This window comes from Quercus suber, unplaced genomic scaffold, assembly GCF_002906115.3.
Source record: "Quercus suber isolate HL8 unplaced genomic scaffold, Cork oak 2.0 scaffold_267, whole genome shotgun sequence".
NCBI lineage: Eukaryota > Viridiplantae > Streptophyta > Magnoliopsida > Fagales > Fagaceae > Quercus > Quercus suber.
The window spans coordinates 86,841-109,625 of NW_027069723.1; the positions used below are offsets into that span (position 1 = coordinate 86,841).

Here is a 22,785-nt window from a genome sequence, read left to right on the forward strand (position 1 = left end):
AGAGAGAGAGAGAGAGAGAGAGAGAGAGAGCACCAGAAGAATCGGATTGCCGTGCAAGCTCCATCCGCCTCCTTATCTTCCTTCTCTTGGCTTCTCTCTCTCTCTTCTCGTTCCTTTCTTTCCCTCTGACCAACCAAGGCCAAATCTTGAACTACATGTCACCGATCTACAACTCGCTGCCCACCCACGTTGTCACCACCTAACAATCTCCCTGCCCTCTATGAATTTTTTTGTTTAGCTTTTTTTTTTTTTTTTTAAATTATAAAATAATATTTATTTTTTGTAGGATCGATGGTTGGGGTGATTTGTGGGTTTCGCAAATATGATGAGTTGGGGGTGAGTTCTAGCGTTGATGGTGGTTAATTGGGGGTGGTGGATTGGTGGTTGGGGCGGGTTTTTTTCAGGTTACATGATGGGTTTGTTATGGGTTTCATTGGTGGATTAGTGGTGGGGTTGTTGATTATGATTTTTTCAAGTTATTTGGTTATGTAGTGGTTGATGGTGGCTGGTGGTGGTTGGGTTCATAGTGGCCAGTGGTGGTTAGGTTTATGGTGGTAACTGTGGTGCCTGGGCTTATGAAAATAGGTTTTTACATGCAAAACCAAACATAGAAAATAATTTTTTGGAGAATTTTTCACAACACAAACAAACAATTAAAAATAGTTTCCTTTACGTAAAATATTTACACTTGAAAATATTTTACACTCGGAAAATATTTTACATATTGCCAAACACGACCTAAATTTCTTTAGAGTTCATTTCAGTCCTTATAGTTTGGTTTCATTCATTTAAGTCTTCTAAGTTTAAAATTTATTCAATTAAGGTATTTCCGTCAACTTTTGTTAAAAATCTTTTAAAAAAAAAAATCTAGAAAATATTTTTGAATCATTAATTGAATTTATTTTAATTTAAAAAATTTGAAGAAAAATGTAAAAAATTAGAAAATTAACCACAACATATAACAAAAGTTGATGGAAAAATTTTAATTGTAAAAACTTGAAAGTTAGAGACTTAGAGAATTGAAATGAATTTTAGTGAAACATAAAGGGTGATATTGTATTTTAACTTAAAAATAAAAATAGCAGTAATAAAGTTTTGGTGGGAAAAAGGCTAAACGGTGCGTTTTAGTAGGTAAGTAGAGGCCGAAACGGTGCGTCTGGTGTAATTACACTACACATATAAACCCTTTCAAACGCAGTAACAAACTGAGACAGTGAGAGTGGAGAGTTGAGTTTCAGTGTGTGGAAAATGAATGGGAGGCGTGGGATATCGCTGGGAGCCGCATGGGTGGTGAGGCTGAGGCATCTGTGCACGGCGGTGGAGGCGGCGGAGAAACAAAGAAAACCAGCAGGGCAGCGACTGTATCGGAGGCTATCGGCTCTGGGAGCCAGCGGAGGGAGCGTGGCAGAGACGTTAAATGGTTACGTCCACGAGGGCAATTCCGTCCATAAAGCAACTCTCGAGAAGTGCGCTAAGGAGCTCCGCAAGTACGGCAGGTTTCAACATGCCCTCCAGGTACCCTTCCAAATTCAACCATTATAAATTATAATCAATCCACATTTTGTTATTTATTTCATTTGTGAGACTTGAGCTGTGTTTTTATGTCAAAAATTCTCTCTTGCTAAAACTTTCCAACTAGATACTTAAATCTCATTGCTTCTAGTTGATTCTTGTGGTTAGGAAAGTAGTTGTTTATTCGAATTCGAATTTGATTCCGTACGAGCTTACACATCATTTTTATTGGCCCAACAGCTCTCAACTGTTTTAAATTGAGTTCAAATCCGTCTTCCTTATTGGTTTTTCAAATTGATTTATATTCTTGGTGTTTAATGTCATCCAACTCATGGGACTTTTTTGTGTATTAGGATTTAGGATCCGCTCCGTTTATTTTTGAAACAAAGTGAGACCACTTCGTGGTGAAGATTTAGGTTTTTTTTTTTTAAGAATCTAAATGATTATATTTATATGGTGCAATGTCATTTGAAATGCAGTTGGTGTTCCTTAATGGTGGAATAATATTTCAAATAATGTGGCAATATGAAGACCCTTTAGATTTGTGAAAAGATTAAATCTTTACCGTTGAATAGATTATCTCCATTTCAATTCTTGACCCCGTTTGGTCTTTGGTGATTGAATATCGTATCGTTGCAATTTCGTTGAAGGGAAGTCTCAACGAAAGACAATATGCCTTTATGATTGTTTCTTCTTATCATTATGTTACTTGTTATTTTGAATAATAATTTGAGCAAAATGGTTTTTTGTTAGTTACATTCCTGTGTTGAGAGTAAATATCTTAATCGCTTTATTGATGAGTGCAGATTATGGAATGGATGGAGTGGAAGAACATCAATTACTCACCCATGGACCATGCATTACGTTTAGATCTTATATCTAAAACTAAGGGGATTCCTGCAGCAGAGGATTATTTCAAGGATCTTCCACCAATTGCACAGAACCGATCAACTTATGGAGCTCTCTTCAACTGCTATTGCAAAGAATCTATGGAAGAAAAGGCGTTAGCTCTCTTTAAGACGATGGATGAATTGAACTTTGTTTCCTCCGATTTGGTTTTTAACAATCTTATGTCTCTTTATATGAGAATGAACCAACCAGAGAGAGTGCCTCCCCTAGTAGAAGAAATGAAGCAGAGGAACATCCCACTGGGTACATTTACATATAATATATGGATGAATAGCTATGCATCTTTAAATGATATTGAGGGGGTCAAAAAAGTCCTGCATGAAGATGGAAACAAACCCAATTGGACAACATATAGTAATTTGGCTGCGATCTATGTGAAGGCTGGCCTTTATGAGGAAGCTGAGTCAGCTCTTAAAAAGCTAGAAGCGATGAAACCCCTCAACCGTGAGGCATACTTTTTTCTAATTAGCTTGTATGCTGGTACTAATAATTTAGGTGAGGTTATTCGGGTATGGAATTCCCTAATGTCAATCTATCGGAAACCCAACAATATGAGCTATCTTGTTTTGCTTCAGGCTTTTCGCAAACTAAAAGATGTCAATTGCTTGACAAAATACTATAAAGAGTGGGAGTCTAGTTGCTCCAGTTATGATGTAAGGTTACCAAATGTTGCTATCAGTACTTACCTAAGTCAGGACATGTACAAAGAAGCTGCATTGATCTTTGATGATGCCAGAAAAAGGTGTAAAGGACCTTTCTTTTCAGCTCGGGAAATGTTCATGGTTTACTACTTGAAGACTAGTCGGGTGGATTTGGCTCTTAGTCATCTGGAATCAGCTGTTTCTGAAGTTGAGGCTGATGAATGGCGTCCAACACCAGAAACAGCAATGGCATTTTTTAAGTATTTTGAGGGAGAGAAAGATGTTGATGGTGCTGAGGAGTTTTGCAGGGTTCTGATGACTTTTAACTGTCTCACTTCCAATATCTACCATTTGTTGCTTAACACTTACATAGCTGCTGGCAAATTGGCTCCTGAGATGTGTCAGCGGTTAAAGGAAGATCATATTGAAATAAACAGTGACTTAGAAAAATTGCTTCAAACGGTTTGCCCTGATTAGATTTACTTTGTTGGGTAGGCCCTTGGATCAAATGTGGTGAGTTCTCCCTGTTGCTTATATTTGAAAATGTCAATTTGTTATAAGTTGTGAGCAATCTGCATATGGAGATTTCATTGGTTAATGTTAGTGAGCAATCCGCAACATTTGGATGCAATGTCTGCACTTAGCATTCTGGCAGTGCCTCCAGTTTTTCCAGTTTTGGGAGAAAAATTTTGATTTACTTTTGAGGACTGAGGAGCCCTAGAAAAAGTACTCGTAGCTAAAATACAAACAAACCGAGGTAGAGTATCATTATCACATGCCAACATCCTAGATGCCAGCACCAATATAACCCTTCGTGCAAATATGATCAGTTCCATATGCACTCCTATCTCAGATGTTTGAATCACAAAGCATGCGAATGGAAAAGAGTATCATTATCTTTTATTTCATACATTTCCAACCAAATCAGATTCTTTTAACTTGAACAAATTGAGAACAATGCGAAGCCTTTCAGTGTCCAACCAACTAAGAAAATGGTATCCCTTACAAGGGAATTTATAAAAAATAACAGTGATTCAACTACCCATTGCCCCTCTCCCCCTCCATTCTCCACACCACCCCCCAAAAAAAAAAAAAAAACACTACATATATCAGATAAAGCATTCTCATAACCACAGAAACCTACTCTAGCCTCATTAACTCATATGAAAGTTACATCCAATCTGTAATACAAAGTAGAATTAGTGTCTATCAAGCCTCAGAAGCATGCTCAAGAAAGGAATTGATAAGCTCATCTTTATCAGCCATTACATAAAACACCAAGAGCAGTATCTTGGTTTAAATCCTCCATCGATGGCTAGAGATGAGAGTTTCAATGAGCACTATAGTTCATGTAAGCTACCTAGAAAGGAGGAAGTATAGCTATAATGCACCTAATTGAGCAGGGCAGCCTCATATTTTCTGTCTCAGACTCACGTTGATGATCCCAATAGAAGATTTAGGTTCATAATTTTCGTCTGTATCCACCTCTTCAATTTCCTGGGTACAACATTGTGTGACAAACAATCAACATTCACCATTATTGCGACAGTCTCACACCAATAAGTAAAATTGTAAATTAGACAGCATGCATCATCATTATTATTTCAAGAACATAAGTTTTACCAGAATTATATAGTGATATAGTTACTAAAGGCACTTTTGCTATACCAACAAAGAAAACATCACCAACGTTAAACACAATTCATCCATGTCAATTCTGAAAGGTCAGTCGCTACAACATGGTATTTCAGTGGTATGATATATATACTTGGGCTGTTGGGCAACGATATATAATCTTAATTCATGTTAAATGAAGTCTCATTTGGCAATGCATAAAATCAGATACATCATCACAAACAGAAGAAAATTTCAGTCATTTGTCACCTGAACAACATCCTCTCCCTTGACGACCCGCCCAAATACAATAACCTTCTCATTTAAGTTTGGGATTGGTGCAGTTGTAATGAACAGCTCAAATCCTTTGTTATCACGTTTACCCTTAGAAGTTCCAAGCATGAAAGCTTCGTGTTTCAGACTGCTTAAACATTACAAAATTCACATATCAGAGGAGAACAACAAATTATAATATCATCAAATTATCAAATCCTTTTTTTCAAAAATAAAAATGAACCTTGAGTCAAGTTGACTGTAATGCTTTCCTCTCGAAGTCCAATCTTCTGATGCTCCAAACTTTTGGTTTTTTCCTGCCTGAATCACAGTGTGTTTTATAACATGGTTAAAAGGCATCCCGTTGAAGTGGCCCTTTTGACTGCAAAACCGATTTCATTTAGATTCAGTAACAAGTTGTAGCATTTCGTGGACATGTGCAACAAGCACAACACATCAACCACTTACAATTTGACATGAAATCAATTAATGATCTAAAATTTTTTTCGATGTCTACTAATGCATCTATGCATGGGCCATAAACTATATGCAAACCCAATCCATTAAGTTAGTCAGTTCAACTAACAGTTTTGAATTACCAAATACACAATCCCAATAAACCGTTTGATCTATAGAACTTCCAATAACTTTTTAGCATTCAGTAGTGATTATATCCCCCCACCCCCTTCTTTCCCCAGAATCTCCTTTTGGCCTTTGGCAGGGGATATGCCACAGTGATAACAACAACAGCACTGCTGCCTACTCGAAGGATCTCCAGGCAAATGGATCTGATAGAAATCAATCGAAAGGGAAAAATAAGGAGACTTACCCTGTTCAATGTCTGGTAGATCACAATTGAAGAACATATATGTTTGTTATCATTGAAAATGGGTCAATAATAATATTTTGGGAAAATTACAATTTACCCTCCATGTGGTTTGCTCCTATCACAATTTGTCGACAAACCCATTTATCCAAAAAAAAAAAAATAATTGACAAACCTTCAATTGTTGCAATTGACACCGCATAGTATGGATTATAAAGAAATCTTCAAGGTTTTATCCAAATTTAGCATATTTTGCATTTTGTGGAACAAAGTTTCAATTACAACTTACCCACTTGTAGTTTTCCCTTGTCTCATTTTAGTCCCACAAAATTGTACATTTTTCTGAGTTAACAATTTTATATAAGTTTTCAGGCACAAGAACCAAACTATGGAGAATTTGCTTTGTCCATGGAGAGAGAGTAGGGAGTAGGGGCTATGTGAAATATCAGCAATATGAACCCCATCACCCACCCCCCCCCCCCCTCTCTTTTTCTCTTCTCTAAACAATCATAAAATATAGGCTTGACTACTCACCATAAGTCAATGAATTCATCAACAACTTCAGGAGAACTTTCCTTGTAAAGTTCCACTGCTATATGGCCTTTTGAGGTATTAAAAACCTATTAGGAAATATATGTAACAACGTTAGTAGATTAATTCTATCCAAAAATATTTAATGAAGAAGCACAAACTTGTAACAAAGTAAAGGCTCCTCATCAGATCTAATATTTGAAACTGGCAACATATCAAAGTAAAAATGCAGTGAGTGAACAGAGAAACCTACAGCATATCCAGGGACATCAGATTTCTTTGGATCCCCAAATTCATTCTCACCCTATAGCAAATTAAAGGAAAAGATTCATAAAAAGAGGCATTATTAGTATGAACATTTGAACTCTTAAACAGCATTGAAATCCTATAACACATGCATGCGCGCGCACACACACATACAGTACCCAGAGGGCACAAAGAAAATAACTTGTGAACTACCAAAGCCATTACAGGAATAGGATCAGTATAAGGTTAGCTGGTAAGACTCTACCTCAGAAACTAATAAGCCATTGTCTGATTGAAATCTTGACCTAAACAAAGGTTAGCAAGTAAAAGTTATCAGCCAACAGATAAAATGGTGTCAAGTCATTCCAATGCCATACATAAGGATAAAACTGAATCTGCTGAAACAAAAAAATTTAAAGCATATATTAAACTCCCAAGTCCTTACTTGTTCTGAGCTTCACTAACAATTGTATACATGGACTTTTCCAGTATAATTCATATTCAAAAGCTATAATGATAATATATATATATATATATATACGTGAAACACTTTTGGTGAAAAAAGGGTTCAAGTACTATAAACACCACTAAGGCATTATTCAACTTAACCATTTAGTTAACCCAACAACATCCAGGTGCCAAGTTCCTGGTTCAATCAGTTTGGCCAGTCCTTATCTTAAAACTCTGACCTTTTCTCATCATGCGTAAACAGCATTAATTTTCACACCAACCCATATAGAATCTTTCTTAATAATTTCAAATATTTTCACAGAGATTCCGAAATTTTCATGACTACCATTTTCTAACAATGAATCCCACTTTATCAAGATTCATATACAAACATAAAACAAAAACAACAAAACTTCACAAACCTGTGAGTCCAATGTCTGTATGTAGAAAACAGGAAAAACACAATCAACACAACAATCAAACTGAATAGAATGATAGTAGTGAGACTCATTCGAGCCGGCCCCTTCTTCTTTTTGCTTTGTTGTAGCAGAGCTTGAGGTTTGATTCTTGCCATATGGTCGAAGCTTTACCTTCGAAGTTTAAAGAGAGACCAACTCCCACAATTTCCACAAAACCCTAATTGGCAAAAATTGAAGCGGCATACCATTTACAAAGACCAATACATACATTAACAAAAACTACAATTCAACCATATCAAAGAATAACCATAATTTTGCATATCAAATTTTTTATTTATTTTTACCATGAACACCATTATAGACCAGAACATTTTAATCCAAGTTTGCAATCACGATATTTGGAATTCCAGTTCTTCATTCGGATTTTTTTTTTCACTTTTTAGTTTAAAACAGCTTAAAGGATTACTAAATGCGTGGATTTGAAATGATTTAGGTGTAAGAAGATAATTCAAATTCAGAACACAGGTTTTCGTCAAAGCAAAATCCTCGAAGCTCAAAGTCCATAGTACGGTGTTAAAAAAATCATATCTAGAAACTGTTATTCAAATCCCTCGTGTAATTCAAATACCTGACTTTTATTCTAGAACTTGAATTCCCGGTTTTTTTTTTTTGAGAAACGGCATTCCCGGATTTGAAATCCAAACATATACACGAGTAGTTTTTAAAAGTATTAGAGTTAAAAGGAAAGAGTTTAAAAAGTAAAGTACCTACGACAGCGATTCCCTGGTGGAAGCGAATCTGTTTCGGCAGCGCAGAGAGCAAGAGAAATGAGACAGTTGAGTTAAGGATATTTTGGGAGTTGGGATTCCAAATTCGATGCCACTTTCCAAAACAGTGTCTTCCCAAATGACAGCACATTAGAGCATTCTTATTCAAAAATGCCATCTTATCTTCATTTATCCTTTCAAAAAATTATTTTATCAATTATATAATATCATTATATAGTAATCTCAGTATTCTAATTTTTATTTTTACCTACAATATATTAAAATAATATAAAAATATTCTCACTTCTCTCTCTAATATCTGTTTCTTTCTCTCTCTCTCTCAACCACCCCCCACACTCACCACCACCACACCATCACCACACCACCACCAAACCAACCCAAACCAACCAATCCGAATCCAAAATCCAAAGTCCAACCATGCGGAATCCACTGCTCGATCAAAACCCAAGACCCATCTGATCTCCATTGCTCGATCAAAACCCACGAACCACGCTGATCTCCACTGCTCGACGATCCCGACCCATCGAATACAAACCCATCAAATTAACCCAGTATCACAAATCACCCCAAACCCACTGACCTAGACCCACGTCGACACCATCGAGACCACCCCACATCGCCGCCATCAATCACCGACTTAGCGACCCAGCTCCGATGGCATGCTTTGAACGAGAGAGAATCAGAGAGGGAGTGAAAAGTGAGATGAAGAAAGAGAGAGAGAGAGAAAAAAAAAGGGAAGAAAACTGAGTGGCTAAGAGAGAGAGAGAGAGAGGAAAAATAATATAAAACTGAGAGAGAGAGAAAAAAATATATAAAACTTTATGCAAGATGCTACAGTACCGTCATAAAAGTAAGACGGTAATGTAGCAATATTGGAAATTTTTTTGCAATTCTAAGCTTGTACAAGTTCGGGTGTTGGGGGTTTTGGGGCTTTAATGATAAATCTGTCCTAAATGTCCCCTTTGGCAGTCCGGATGTGAACGCTCTTAGCCTATACAAACGTCTATAATATTTTCACAACAAATCATGAGTGCTATATTGTTATTAGTTCTAATTTGAATTCACAACTTAATTTTTTTTCCCTACTCATAACAACTTACCATTTAGAAATTTTTATGAAAATCTTGTGAAGATAGCATTTCTATTACAAGAAAATTCACACTTTTCCTCTTAAATGAAGGAATATCCTCTTAATCTTGAAGTGGTTTAAAAATTATTTGCATGTATTGTAAATTAATTGATCTTTAAATTATTTAAATAAATTACATAACAAAACACACACACACACACAAATAGAACTAGAAATTTAGTTTAGGAGGCTGAGGCATGAACCAAAGAAATTTAAAATTCAAGAGTGAAAAATATGCTAAATTGAAAACTATGTACTATAAAATAAAATAAAATAAAAAACTAATATCCATTTAATGTTAACAAACATATTTAATAAAAGAAAATACACAAAATGGTAGGTTATTGCTAGTAGGACTTTGGTATGTTTTCATTTTCATTGGTGTACGATATGGAGGACCTTGCTCTTAGGTGGAAGCAGCACTCTTTAACGGAAGCTGAGGGGAGGAATGTGGATTTAACAAAGGAAAAGAAGAAGTTGAAGTTCGTCATTGCGGCAAAGTTCTTTACTTTTAGATCCTTAAATTTAGAGGCGATGGCTAACATTTTCAGGCCACTATGGCAAATTAGGGGGAATTTTGAGGTGAGTGACGGTGGCAACAATGTATTATTGACAGCTTTTGAATTGGAGGTGGATGTGGAGAAGGTTCTTCAAGGAGAGCCGTGGGTGTTTGACAGACACTTGGTTGCTATTCAAAGGTATGGTGGCTCTATTCCGATCCACGAACTCCATTTTGAGAAGTCTATCTTCTACGTTTAGATTCATAACCTCCTATTTTCACTATTGATGGTTGAGGCGATGCTCAATATTGGTGAAACACTAGGGTTTGTCACAATACCAAAGGACAGTGGGGAGATGAAAGGGGGCAGTTTTATGAAGGTGACAGTTGAGGTGGATATTACAAAGCCGTTGTGTATGGGGAGAAAAATCTCATGGGATCAGGACTATGAGGGCTGGGTTGCTTTCAAGTATGAACGGCTCTCGAATATCTGCAATTGGAGTGGCCATGTCTCCCACGATGATAAAGAATGTGTTGTATGGCTTGGCAGCAAGGGTTCTTGACAAGTGGTTGAACAACAATTTGGCCCCTGGTTATGAGCGTCTCAATTTAATCCGACAAGAAAGGAAATTGTCAAGGTGTAGGGCTATGAAAATTCGAGGTTCTCTAAATCGCATTCACGAGTGGCATGTGGTGCTCAATCCGGGTCAGCTTTATGTACACGGGCAACTATTACGTCGAATGATCATCAATGAAGAAGACAATGCACATTCCAATGGAAGCTATTATGATGGATGCAAAGGGGAGTATGGTTCGTAGGAGGACGGTGGAGCAATTCAAAAGAGGAGTTTAATTCAAACACGAGAACATATCCTAGATTTTGAGGAATTAATTACAAAGATTAATAATGCTATCCACAACATCTCCAGGATTTCAAATTCAAAACAAGCTGACTCTAAAATCAAGAAAAATTAGGGGGAGGATAATACTAGTAATCTGATTGATATTGAAGTGATGGAGGATGATCCAATTCAATATACTCAATCCTTGAATTCAAAGGAACACTTGAAGTTAGGAAATCCTGATACTACAAACTCGGTAGTTGAGTTTAAACTGGGCTGGGGTGTTAGCCATAAAGAAAAATTGAGTAATAAAGGCCGGCCCAATAAGCCTTCAAGTAAGGAAAGCACATTCAAAAGCCCAAGTCTAAACCAGCAAAACAAACTGGAAAAGAAGTTGATCCTGAAGGTGTTGGTCCAAAACGTGGGACTTGGAAAAGAAGCATGGGAAGAATCCTAAGTCCTAACACTGGTACATCACTAGAAACAGAATCTGGCTTGAAGAGAAAGACTGAGATATTGATGAGTGAGATAACAGACTTGGTGGCACGTGAAAATAAGTTGAAGGTGGATGAGGAATCTGAAAATCCAAGAGTGGAAGGTTGCGGAGCAACCCCACCGAGCCCATTGAATCTTTTAAGTTGGAATTGTCGGGGGTTTGGGAACCTTCGGATAGTTAAAGCCTTGGAAAATGTGGTGAATAAAGAAGAGCCCATTATTGTCTACTTGATGGAGACAAAATTGAATAGAGATTGGATGGAAAAGGTAAAGGAAAAATGTAACTTGAAGCATGGTTTAATTGTTCCTAGTAATGGCAATAGTGGAGGATTGGCTATGATGTGGAAAGAAGGTGTAAAACTGGAAGTGTAGACATATTCCTAAGATCATATTGATGCATAGGTAGATGGGGGAGCAGAGGTGGGATGGGGGCATCTAACAGGGTTTTATGGCAACCCCGAGACAGTAAAAAGGCCAAAATCTTGGGCAAAATTAAAACACTTGAAGGGTACCTCTCCTTTGCCATGGCTAGCCATCAATGATTTCAATGAAATCACTAGTCTTTTAGAAAAGGAAGGGGGAAGTATGAGGTTGAGGAAACAATTGGAGCTTTTCGTTGATACCATAAATCTATTTGGTTTTTGGGATATGGGTTTTGTTGGCCCTAAGTTCACTTGTTTATACCAATGTGCAGATGGGGTACAAATTTTGGAGAGATTGGATAGGGCATTGGCAACCCAAGATTGGTTGGATTTATTTTCTACAGCAAAACTCCATCACCTTTCTTCATCTGCATCTAATTGCTCACCCCTCTCTCTCCACTTGGTGCATCGGTAATAGAAGAGAAAAGCAAGAAGAACCTTTAAGTTTGAATCCATGTGGCTAAAGGATAGAAGATGTGAAGAAGTTGTCAAAGTAGCTTGGGAGGAGGGTGAACTGTCAGCCATGGATTGGGTCTTAGGCAAGTGTTTGGAGTGGTGCAGGGCCGACTTGATAGCATGGAATAGAGCGGAGTTTAGGCATGTGGTAAGGAAAGTTTCGGAGCTACAAACTAGGTTGGAATGGTTGGAATTGCAACCAGTAACACTAGATCAAATTCAAGCAATGAAGAATATTGGAATTGATTTGAACTGTTGGTTGGAAAAAGAAGATGAGATATGGCACCAAAGGTCGAGACTTAATTGGTTCTAAGCAGGTGACAGAAATACAAGCTTCTTTCATGCTAAAGCTTCAAGAATCATATGGATGGTCTGCTTGATGCTAATGAAGTTTGGCAGAAGGATGAATCTAAGATGGAGGAAATTGTAGTGGAGTATTACAATAATCTCTTCACTTCAAGCAATCCTAAAGACTTCACTAAGCTACTCATTGTTGTCCAGCCGAAGGTGTCAATGTCTATGAATGAGGAGTTGACCCGAAGCTTTAATGAGATTGAAGTTTGTTTAGCCTTGAAACATATGTACCCCCTCAAAGCTCCAGGCCCGAATGGAATGCCTTTTGCCAACACTTTTGGAGTACAAGTGGTGTTATGGTCACAAAAACGGTACTTGACTTCCTCAATCATGGTATATCTCCTCCTAATTTTAATGAAACCCATATAGTGCTTATGCCAAAAGAAAAAGAGCCAAAACGAGTAACTGATTATAGGTCTATTAGCTTATGTAATGTTGTATACAAGATTGCTTTAAAAGCCATAACAAATTGGCTAAAAAAAAAAAATCCTTCCTTTTATTATTAGTGACACTCAAAGTGATCCTATATATGGTAGGCTAATTACTAACAATGTTTTGGTACCTTTTAAGATCATGCATCATATTAAACAGAAAAAATGAGGGGGGGAGGGGGGTGAGATGGCTCTAAAGCTAGATATGAGTAAAGCGTATGATAGGATGCAGTGGATATGTTTAGAGAAAATTATGGAAAAACTGGGATTTTTAGAGAGATGGAGAAGCCTTATAAAGCAGTGTGTTACTTCTATTGCCTATGCCATAAAGATTAATGAGAGCCCTAGGGGGCCGTATTAACCCATCTTGGGGCATCCATCAAGCAGACCCCCTATCACCTTATTTGTTTCTTTGGTGTATAAAAGGTCTATCATCATTGATCAAAGCTTCAGTAAATAATGGAGGGCCTAGTTATTTATCGAGGTGGCCCCAAACTGGCTCATTTATTTTTTTGTAGATGATAGTCTTATCTTCTGCAAAACATCTCTGACGAAATGTGATTCACTTTAAAAAGTATTAGGAGTATAGGAGAGAGCTATAGGTCAACAGTTGATCCAAACAAAAACTTACCTCTATTTTAGCAGAAACACTCGCAGAGATGTCCAAGAGGAGAAAAAACGAAGATTTGGGGCTCAAGTCATCAAATAGCATCAGAAATATCTTGGCTTACCATCACTTATGGGGAAGAATAAAAGAAACACCTTCAATGACATAAAGGAGAAGTTTGGTAAAAAAATTGGTGGGGTGAAAGGAGAAAATGTTCTCTAAAGCAAGTAAGGAAATCCTCATCAAGGTAATGGCCTTAGCTATACCATCCTACATCATAAGTTGCTTCAAATTACCAAACTCTCTTTGTGAAGATTTTACAAGCATGATTAGGAACTTTTGGTGCGGACAAAGACAAGAGGATTGCTGAAGTCACACGTCTCTTGTATCTACTCATGAGTTGTGCGCAGTAGTGCTATAATTGCTTTATGGATAGTCTATTATGGTTTCGTGTCTATTGCTTTATGGATTGTTTTATGGATAGTCTATTATGGTTTCGTGTCTATTGCTTTATGGATTACTTTATAGATTGTCTATTGCGATTTCATGTATATTTGATTCATGTCTATTGTATTTTGTCTATTGTGGCTTCATTGACTCACCTTTTTTATGTTGATAAAATCTGAGGAGTAGTATCGAATAGAGGTGTTGATTTTCAATTAGTGGGAATTGTATCAGATACATAAAGAATATTTTTTAAAGAGTCCCAGTAGTAGTATATATTAAGTGCTAAATAGGATTATTTTACAAAATAATTCCTATGGTCCTCCATTGTCGGTGAATAAAGGTTCTATTAAATTAAAATTTTGTCAAAGCCAAAAGGATAGACTTGATTTTGGTTTAGTAGTTCCTCTTGTTTACTTCTTGGGAAGATAGGTGTGTGTATGACTGGTGGGAGTGTGGTTAAAATAGCAACATAATCATACTAGTACATATATCACACTCAGATAATGGTTTGCACTTATCCAAATAAACATGACCACTAAAATAGTGTAAAACATGTTTGATTTGGAGGCCAAAAGTAAATCGGGAGTCATAGATAAATTAAATAAAATTAGAAACATAAGCTGAAATCGTGATGAATAGTATCTATTTGCCTTTATATGGTGTGCACAGTATATTTCAAAAGAAATTATTGGAGCATGCAAGGTAAGGGTTTCCGATGCCCACTTCGAACTATTTATGAATATAATTGTTATATTCTGTTCTAGGGATCTATGATATTTTGTTCTTGTGGGAGGTACCATTAGTTATTCAAAAACCTGAATATGAGGGATATATGTATGTGAAAATATTATTTTGCAGATTCATTATGACCAATTTTTATCCCTTAGCTAAGATTTTGGATGAAAATCGATTGTCTGGACCAAACTATGTAGATTGGAAAAGGAACCTAATCATTGTTCTTACTACTGATAAGATAGCTCATGTCCTTAACACTAAGGCACCAGAACTTGCTTTAGCTGATGCCACTGAGGTGCAAAGAGATGCATTTAATAAATGGCATGAGGTTGATGAAATTGCTAAATGCTACATATTGGCATCTATGACCAATGTGTTGCAAAAACAATGTCAAGGCCTAGTTACAGCACAAGATATGATGCTGCACCTCAAAAAGATGTTTGGAGAACAAAGCAGAAGTGCATGAAAAACTGCTATGAAAAATGTCATGTCCACCAAAATGGTGGAAGGAACTCTAGTTCGGGAATATGTCCTGGAGATGATTTCTTTCATTAACGAACTGGATATGCTTGGTGCAGAAATTGATAGTGAGACCCAAGTTGATGTGATCCTAGCATCTTTACCTGATTCTTTTAATCAGTTTATCATGAACTATAACATGAATAAGATGGTAGTGACATTGTCAGAACTGCTCAATACGTTGAAAGCAGCTAAGGATCTCATCAAGAAAGAAAAGCCTATTGTAATTTTGGTTGAAAAATCTGATTCTTCTCTTAAGTTGAAGCCTAAGGGTAAGAACTTTAAGAGAAAAGGGTCTCAGTCATTCAATAAGGCCCAAGGTGACAAAGTGAATAAGGACACTGAGAAAAAGAAAGCAAAAGGAAATTGTTTCCATTGCGGTAAGCCTGGTCATTGGAAGAGAAACTGTTGCCATTATTTGGCTTCTCTGAAGAATGACAAACCTGTAGAAGGTATGCCTAATTTGCTCGTTATTGAAACAAATTTAATGGATGGCCCATTTGATTCTTGGTGTGTGGATTTTGGTACAATCTCACACATTTGCAATATGTTGCAGGGGTTCAAGGAGACCCGAAAGCTAAATGAAGGGGAGGTGATCCCAAAGATGGGGACTGATGCAACTGTTGCAGCCACTACCATTGGAACTTTTTATTTGGAATTATCTTCTAGTAGAACTCTTGTCTTAGAGGATTGCTTATATGTGTCAGAAGTGCAAAGAAATTTAATTTCAGTTTCAAAACTTGGTTGTTCAGGATATTCATTTCTTTTTACTTCTAAACTTATTGTTAAGTTTAATAATAAATTTGTGACTTCTGGCGTTTTACAAGATGGTCTTTATTTTTTGAGTTCTATTGATAATTCTATTAATTGTGTTGAGAATGATATTGCTGCTAGTGTGTTATCTCTTAAAAGAAAAAGAGATGTTAATCCTACCTATTTGTGGCACTTAAGGCTTGGTCATATCAATATTGACCGAATCAATAGATTGGTAAAGGATGGGCCATTGAATCTTTTGAAGGTAGAGCCTTATCCAATTTGTGAGCCTTGCTTACAAGGAAAAACGACCAAAAGTCCCTTTACAAGAAAGGAAACTAGAGCCACTGATGTATTAGGATTAATACACACTGATGTTTGTGGTCCTATGAATCACGTGGCAAGAGGTGGTTTCTATTACCTCATTACTTTTATTGATGATTATTCTAGGTATGGTTATTTCTACCTAATGAAACATAAATCTGAATCCTTTGAAAAGTTCAAAGAATTTCGTAATGAGGTTGAGAAACAGGTTGGAAAATGCATAAAAGTTCTTCGCTCTAATAGAGGAGGAGAGTACCTCTTGGATCAAGTTAAGGAATATCTAAAAGAAAATGGGATTATTTCTCAATTGACTCCCCTTACCACACCTCAACATAATGGTGTAGCTGAAAGAAGAAATAGAACCTTATTAGATATGGTTCGTTCTATGATGAGCATGTCAGAGTTGCCAATTTCATTTTGGGATTATGCTTTGGAGACTGCTGTTTATTTATTAAATAGAGTCCCTACCAAATCAGTTCCTAATACCCCATATGAGTTATGGACTGGTAAGAAACCAAGTCTAAATCACTTAAAGATATGGGGTTGTCCAGCACATGTTAGAAAGTCTAATATGGATAAGCTAGGACTTAGGAGTGATAGATGTTTATTTGTTGGCTATCCCAAGATGTCTATTGGTTTCTATTTTTACAATCCTAGTGAGCAAAAAGTGTTTGTGAGCAGGAATGCTATTTTTCTTGAGGAAGATTATAGCTTAAATGAAAGTAGAGCAAAAGTTTCTCTTGATGAACAAACTACCTCAACATAATGGTGTAGCTGAAAGAAGAAATAGAACCTTATTAGATATGGTTCGTTCTATGATGAGCATGTCAGAGTTGCCAATTTCATTTTGGGATTATGCTTTGGAGACTGCTGTTTATTTATTAAATAGAGTCCCTACCAAATCAGTTCCTAATACCCCATATGAGTTATGGACTGGTAAGAAACCAAGTCTAAATCACTTAAAGATATGGGGTTGTCCAGCACATGTTAGAAAGTCTAATATGGATAAGCTAGGACTTAGGAGTGATAGATGTTTATTTGTTGGCTATCCCAAGATGTCTATTGGTTTCTATTTTTACAATCCTAGTGAGCAAAAAGTGTTTGTGAGCAGGAATGCTATTTTTCTTGAGGAAGATTATAGCTTAAATGAAAGTAGAGCAAAAGTTTCTCTTGATGAACAAACTGATAACTCAATGGCTGAGTTGAATGAGAATAATAAAGAGCAAGTAATAGTGCCTACTGAACCAAGCAAAATACAAGATACTCAACGTAGTAAAAGGACTATCAGACCTCCAGTTAGACTCACTTTGTTAAATGAGATTTATCTAATGGAGTCAGAGGAGCATGATAATGATCCTTTTACTTATCAAGAAGCAATGACTGATAAGGACGTTGAGAATTGGAAAAGGGCCATGGAATCAGAGATGGACTCAATGTATACCAACCAGGTTTGGACCTTAGTAGACAAACCAGAAGGTATTAAGCCTATTGGTTGTAAATGGGTCTACAAAAGGAAGATAGGACCTAATGGTAAGGTGGAGACCTATAAAGCTAGGCTAGTGGCAAAAGGGTATAATCAAAAGGCTGGAATTGATTTTGAGGAAAGTTTTTCGCCAATAGTCATGCTAAAGTCCATAAGGATTCTATTGTCAATTGCTGCACATTATGATTATGAGATATGGTAAATGAATGTTAAAACAGCTTTCTTGAATGGACACATTCGAGAAGAAATTTTTATGGACCAGCCAGAAGGTTTCATATCTCATGGTCAAGAATCAAAAGTGTGCAGGTTGATGAGATCTATATACGGCCTAAAGCAAGCATCACGCAGTTGGAACATCCGTTTTGATGAGGCAATCAAATATTTTGGTTTCTCACAAAATATGGATGAACCTTGTGTTTATAAAAAGGTTAGTGGGAGCACTATTACATTTTTAGTTCTTTATGTAGATGACATACTACTCATTGGCAATGATGTAGGAGCAATGTCATCTACAAAAGTATGGTTATCTAGTCACTTTGCAATGAAAGATCTTGGTGAAGCGTCCTATATACTCGGAATCAAATTGTTTAGAAACAGAAAGAAAAGGTTATTGGGACTTTCACAAGTCAATTATATTGACAAGATATTGGCTAGGTTTAGCATGCAAGATTCCAAGAAAGGGTTTTCACCTTTTAGACATGGAGTTCATCTCTCTGATCAAATGTGTCCTAAAACACAAGAAGAGAGAGAGAAAATGAGAAATTGTCCTTATGCTTCGGCTGTAGGAAGTCTCATGTACGCAATGCTTTGCACTAGGCCAGACATTTGTTATGTAGTGAGCATTGTGAGTAGATATCAATCTAATCTAGGTTCTGAGCATTGGGCAATAGTGAAACATATCCTCAAATATTTAAATAGGACCAAACATTATTTCTTGGTGTTTGGTGGTGAGGATTTGACTATCCAAGGGTATACAGATTCTGATTTTTAATCTGATATTGATGATAGAAAATCAATTTCTGGATTTGTGCTCACTCTTGGCAAGGGAGCAATAAGTTGGAGAAGTTACAAGCAAGATACTACTGTAGACTCTACTACAGAAGCAGAGTATATAGCTGCAAGTGAAGCTGCAAAGGAAGCTGTGTGGATTCGCAAGTTCATTCAAGAACTTGAAGTTGTTCCTTCTATTGAGTCACCCATTACTATCTATTGTGACAATAGTGGGGTTGTTGCAAATGCAGTAGAACCAAGGGCTCATCAAAGGACAAAACATACTGCACGTAAATATCACTTGATACGTGATATTATACAAAGAGGTGATGTAGCAATAACAAAGATCGCCTCTGCCAATAATGTTGCAGATCCACTCACAAAGGCATTCTCTCAAAAGGTGTTTGAGAAACATTTGGGAGCAATGGGTATTAAATACATGTATGATTGGTTTTGAGTGCCAGTGGGAGATTGTTAGAATTATGTGCCCTCAAAAACAATACTATGCATTTTTATTTTATGATAAAATTTTATTTTCACATTCATAATTTTTATAGGTATATTTCATTATTTAAACGTGACATGTGATGTCACATCTATAGAAAAATCATGTTAATGGTTAAGGAACCAAAGACAGGGAGTAATGATTTTTCATAGATTATTAAATTGTTCTAGGCTGTGGATATTAATTGAATATTACCACTGAAGCCTACACTTGTTATGCTGCTATATGATAGGATGATTTACTCCATCATTGAGGTAGTGACTTTAAGCAAACAAGTGGGTGTAATGTAACAAGTACATACGTTGAATTGGATCCGATCAAGGACACTTTATGGAGCGATCACTGTTAATTAAAAGATTGTCCTATCACAATTTTTCTATTGTCCTCAAACATGAGGGGTTTGTATATATTTATTTATTATGCACATAACTTTGACAATGTCAACTGGTTATGCCAATTTTAAAGGCTATATACAGACACGTTTGGGTTATGTGTGTAATGAGTAAAGTATATAAATGCTCAACAATGAATCCACCAGTCTCTAAAGAAGATAGTATATTCAGTTGATTTTATATTGAAGTTGGACTCAAAACAAAATCGGCCGGTGACATTTTTCGAAAATGTTTTTCATATATATAATATTGTATATATATATTTAAAGAGTTTTTTCAAAAATATTTTGGAGTCCAATAGAAATGATGAAATCAAGAAATTAAGGGTTACATAAGCTAGGGACATGACAGTGATATTAATCCAGTCCTAGTGGCTTGTGGGAATATAGTATGGTGGAAGGACATATATATAAAATTGTAAGTAATGTTACCTCATTTGTAATTCTCTAATCTTCAGAGGTCAATTGCAATGTGCTGATAGACATTATTGCAATCTGTAGAAGTTCAAATATTTTCCTAATATGATTAAGAAAATTAAGGAATAATTTTGGAAAGAGTTTCAAGATAAGTCAATAACATTCAAAAAAAGTTATTGATGAATCCTACGGCTGAAGATTAGGATCCCTAAGGATCCCACGTCCAATCTCTCTCTAGGGTTTTAGAAGTCTTAAATATAAATAAGATTTTTAAAATATCATATTAATGGTTGGCCATCAGAACTATTGAGTGATACTGCAGTCTTCTGAAAACTCAAAAAGAAACAGAGAGAGAGATGTGAATACCTTGGGAGGCAACACACTTGGGTTGCTAAGAGAGGTACACAATTTTGTTCTATTTAGAATCTATGGTTGTGTGGTACAACGATCTTTAAATGAAAATATATTTTTTTGTTCTATATTGCTTCTGCAAAAGTTTTCAGTAGCATCATGGCAGCACAAAATCTAGTCAAAGAAGGCTTAAGGTGGAGGGTAGGCAATGATGGAAGTATTAGTGTTTGGGAAGATAGGTGGTTGTCAGTTCCATCAACGTATAAAGTGATATCCCCAAGGGTTTTTATACATGCAGACACTTAGGTTCAAGAGCTGATTGACGCTACAACTACCAATTTTTTTTTTTTTTTTTAATGAAGGAAAAGACTTTATTAACACAGAACAGGGAACAGCAAAAGTACACCAGTTGCCACAATCCCGCCCAACAGCAGCAGCAAAAATAGGGGGGTAGCAACCTGGATCAAAAGAACCAAACTAATTACAAGATAAGGACCACTTAGCAAGATGATGGGCAGCCATATTAGCTGACCTATTTGCCCAAGAGACAAAAACATGAGAAGAATCAGAAAGCAGCACTTGCATCTCCATAACTATAGACCAAATCCTTCATGGGGAAGCTTGGCAAGGATTGATAAGAGCATCACAACAAATCTTTGAATCAAACTCAATATAAACACTCATAGCTTCCAATTTGGCTGCCAACACTAAAGCCCATCTCACTGCTTCAGCCTCAACTTGAAGAGGGAAGGTGGTATTCACCTTTTGAGAGCAAGCAAAGACCAGCCTTCCCTCCCAATCCCTCGCCACTGCAGCAACAGAAGAAAATAAAGGCCCAATAGCAGCATCCACATTGATTTTAAACGAGAATCTCCCAGGGGGGACCAAGCAAGAAGCCGCTTCGCAGGCCTCGCAGGAACTACTTCAACGGCTCTAGAATTCTGAAATTCAGCAAGAAGCCTCCCAATTCTAGAAGATAATTCCTCAATACTTAGGGAGGTATTTTTAAAGATAACTTGATTCCTCAACTTCCAAACTCCATCAAAAAGAACAGCTCCAAACAATAAAAATTCATATTTCTGACCAGGAGATAAGTTGACATGATAGGGGGGAAAAAAAGGAAGTGAATAAGCTCTAAAGTAGAGGAAAGCCCAAGAGCATCAGACCTCACTCTCCACTTACTATTGAACCATAGAGCTTTTGCCACCGGACATAGAGCAAAGAGATGGAATGAGGACTCAACTTCTGATTTGCAAAGAAGCTCTAGAATTCTGAAATTCAGCAAGAAGCCTCCCAATTCTAGAAGATAATTCCTCAATACTTAGGGAGGTATTTTTAAAGATAACTTGATTCCTCAACTTCCAAACTCCATCAAAAAGAACAGCTCCAAACAATAAAAATTCATATTTCTGACCAGGAGATAAGTTGACATGATAGGGGGGAAAAAAAGGAAGTGAATAAGCTCTAAAGTAGAGGAAAGCCCAAGAGCATCAGACCTCACTCTCCACTTACTATTGAACCATAGAGCTTTTGCCACCGGACATAGAGCAAAGAGATGGAATGAGGACTCAACTTCTGATTTGCAAAGAAGACAAAGCACCTCTCCAATATCCAAACATCTGGCTAAATTGGCTTTAGTAGGCAAACAATCCGCTGCAATTCTCCAAATTAACATTTTAAGCCTTTCATGCAGATTGGATTTCCAAAGTTGATGCCAAAGAGGCACAGGTGGCTGAATAGCTGAGAAACCCCGACCAAACCAATAAGCAGATTTAACCGACAACTCCCCAGAGTTTGTAGGGGTCCAAATCCAACCATCCTCAACACCACAAGATGAAACTGGGATTTTTAAAATTAATTCAATATCTGAATCCTCAAACCAATGCTTCAGCATATGGATGTCCCAGGCATTATGATCAGAAGTTAGAAGTTGTGAAACCAACACTATTTCGTCTGAATTAACCCCAACCTTGGGCTTAGGAGTAAAACCCTGAAGATCTGGAATCCAAGGGTCATCCCAAATTCTTATGGAATTACCATCACCAACAGTCATACAAGTTGCATTAGAGAAAAGGTGCTTGACACCTTCTAAACTTTTCCAAATTGGAGAGGAATGGCCTTGAGAGATATGAGACAGCCAATTATTTCTAATCTTGTATTCAGCTCTAAGAACCTTAACACAAAGACAGTTCTTACCAGACAATAAACACCAGGCAATCTTCGAAAGAAGGGCTTGATTGAATTCCCAAGATTTCCTGAAACCCAAACCACCTTCCTTCAAAGGTCTACAAAGAGAGGACCACGAGATGGGAGTCCAGAAATGACTACACTCCGTTTTAGGATTCCACCAAAACCTACGAACCACCGCATCCAATTGATCACAAAAATTCTTGGGGAATTGTAAGGCAGCCATGGTGTAAGTTAGG

At 36.8% G+C, this 22,785-nt stretch overlaps 2 protein-coding genes across 4 annotated transcripts; one reads left to right on the forward strand and one right to left on the reverse strand.

The window, feature by feature from the left end:
* The first annotated feature begins 1,183 nt into the window (after nt 1-1,183).
* On the forward strand, nt 1,184-3,693 carry LOC112016111 (pentatricopeptide repeat-containing protein At1g02370, mitochondrial). Its single transcript, XM_024048621.2, has 2 exons — nt 1,184-1,515; nt 2,319-3,693. Exons 1-2 carry the CDS (start codon nt 1,249-1,251, stop codon nt 3,537-3,539), a joined length of 1,488 nt encoding a protein of 495 aa, XP_023904389.2. The 5' UTR covers nt 1,184-1,248; the 3' UTR covers nt 3,540-3,693.
* Nucleotides 3,694-4,189: 496 nt separating this feature from the next.
* LOC112016107 (peptidyl-prolyl cis-trans isomerase CYP21-4) lies at nt 4,190-8,352 on the reverse strand. 3 transcript variants are annotated; one of them, XM_065781463.1, is made up of 8 exons: nt 8,193-8,352; nt 7,425-7,638; nt 6,818-6,857; nt 6,560-6,610; nt 6,310-6,395; nt 5,194-5,331; nt 4,947-5,100; nt 4,190-4,559 (listed from the first exon to the last, which is right to left on the reverse strand). In XM_065781463.1, exons 2-8 carry the CDS (start codon nt 7,574-7,576, stop codon nt 4,473-4,475), a joined length of 708 nt encoding a protein of 235 aa, XP_065637535.1. In that variant the 5' UTR covers nt 7,577-7,638; nt 8,193-8,352; the 3' UTR covers nt 4,190-4,472. The 3 variants fall into 3 exon arrangements, with proteins under 3 accessions (XP_065637535.1, XP_023904382.2, XP_023904383.2); XM_024048614.2 differs by having other exon boundaries at nt 8,189-8,351; XM_024048615.2 differs by having other exon boundaries at nt 4,947-5,097; nt 8,189-8,347.
* Between the last annotated feature and the right edge of the window lie 14,433 nt (nt 8,353-22,785).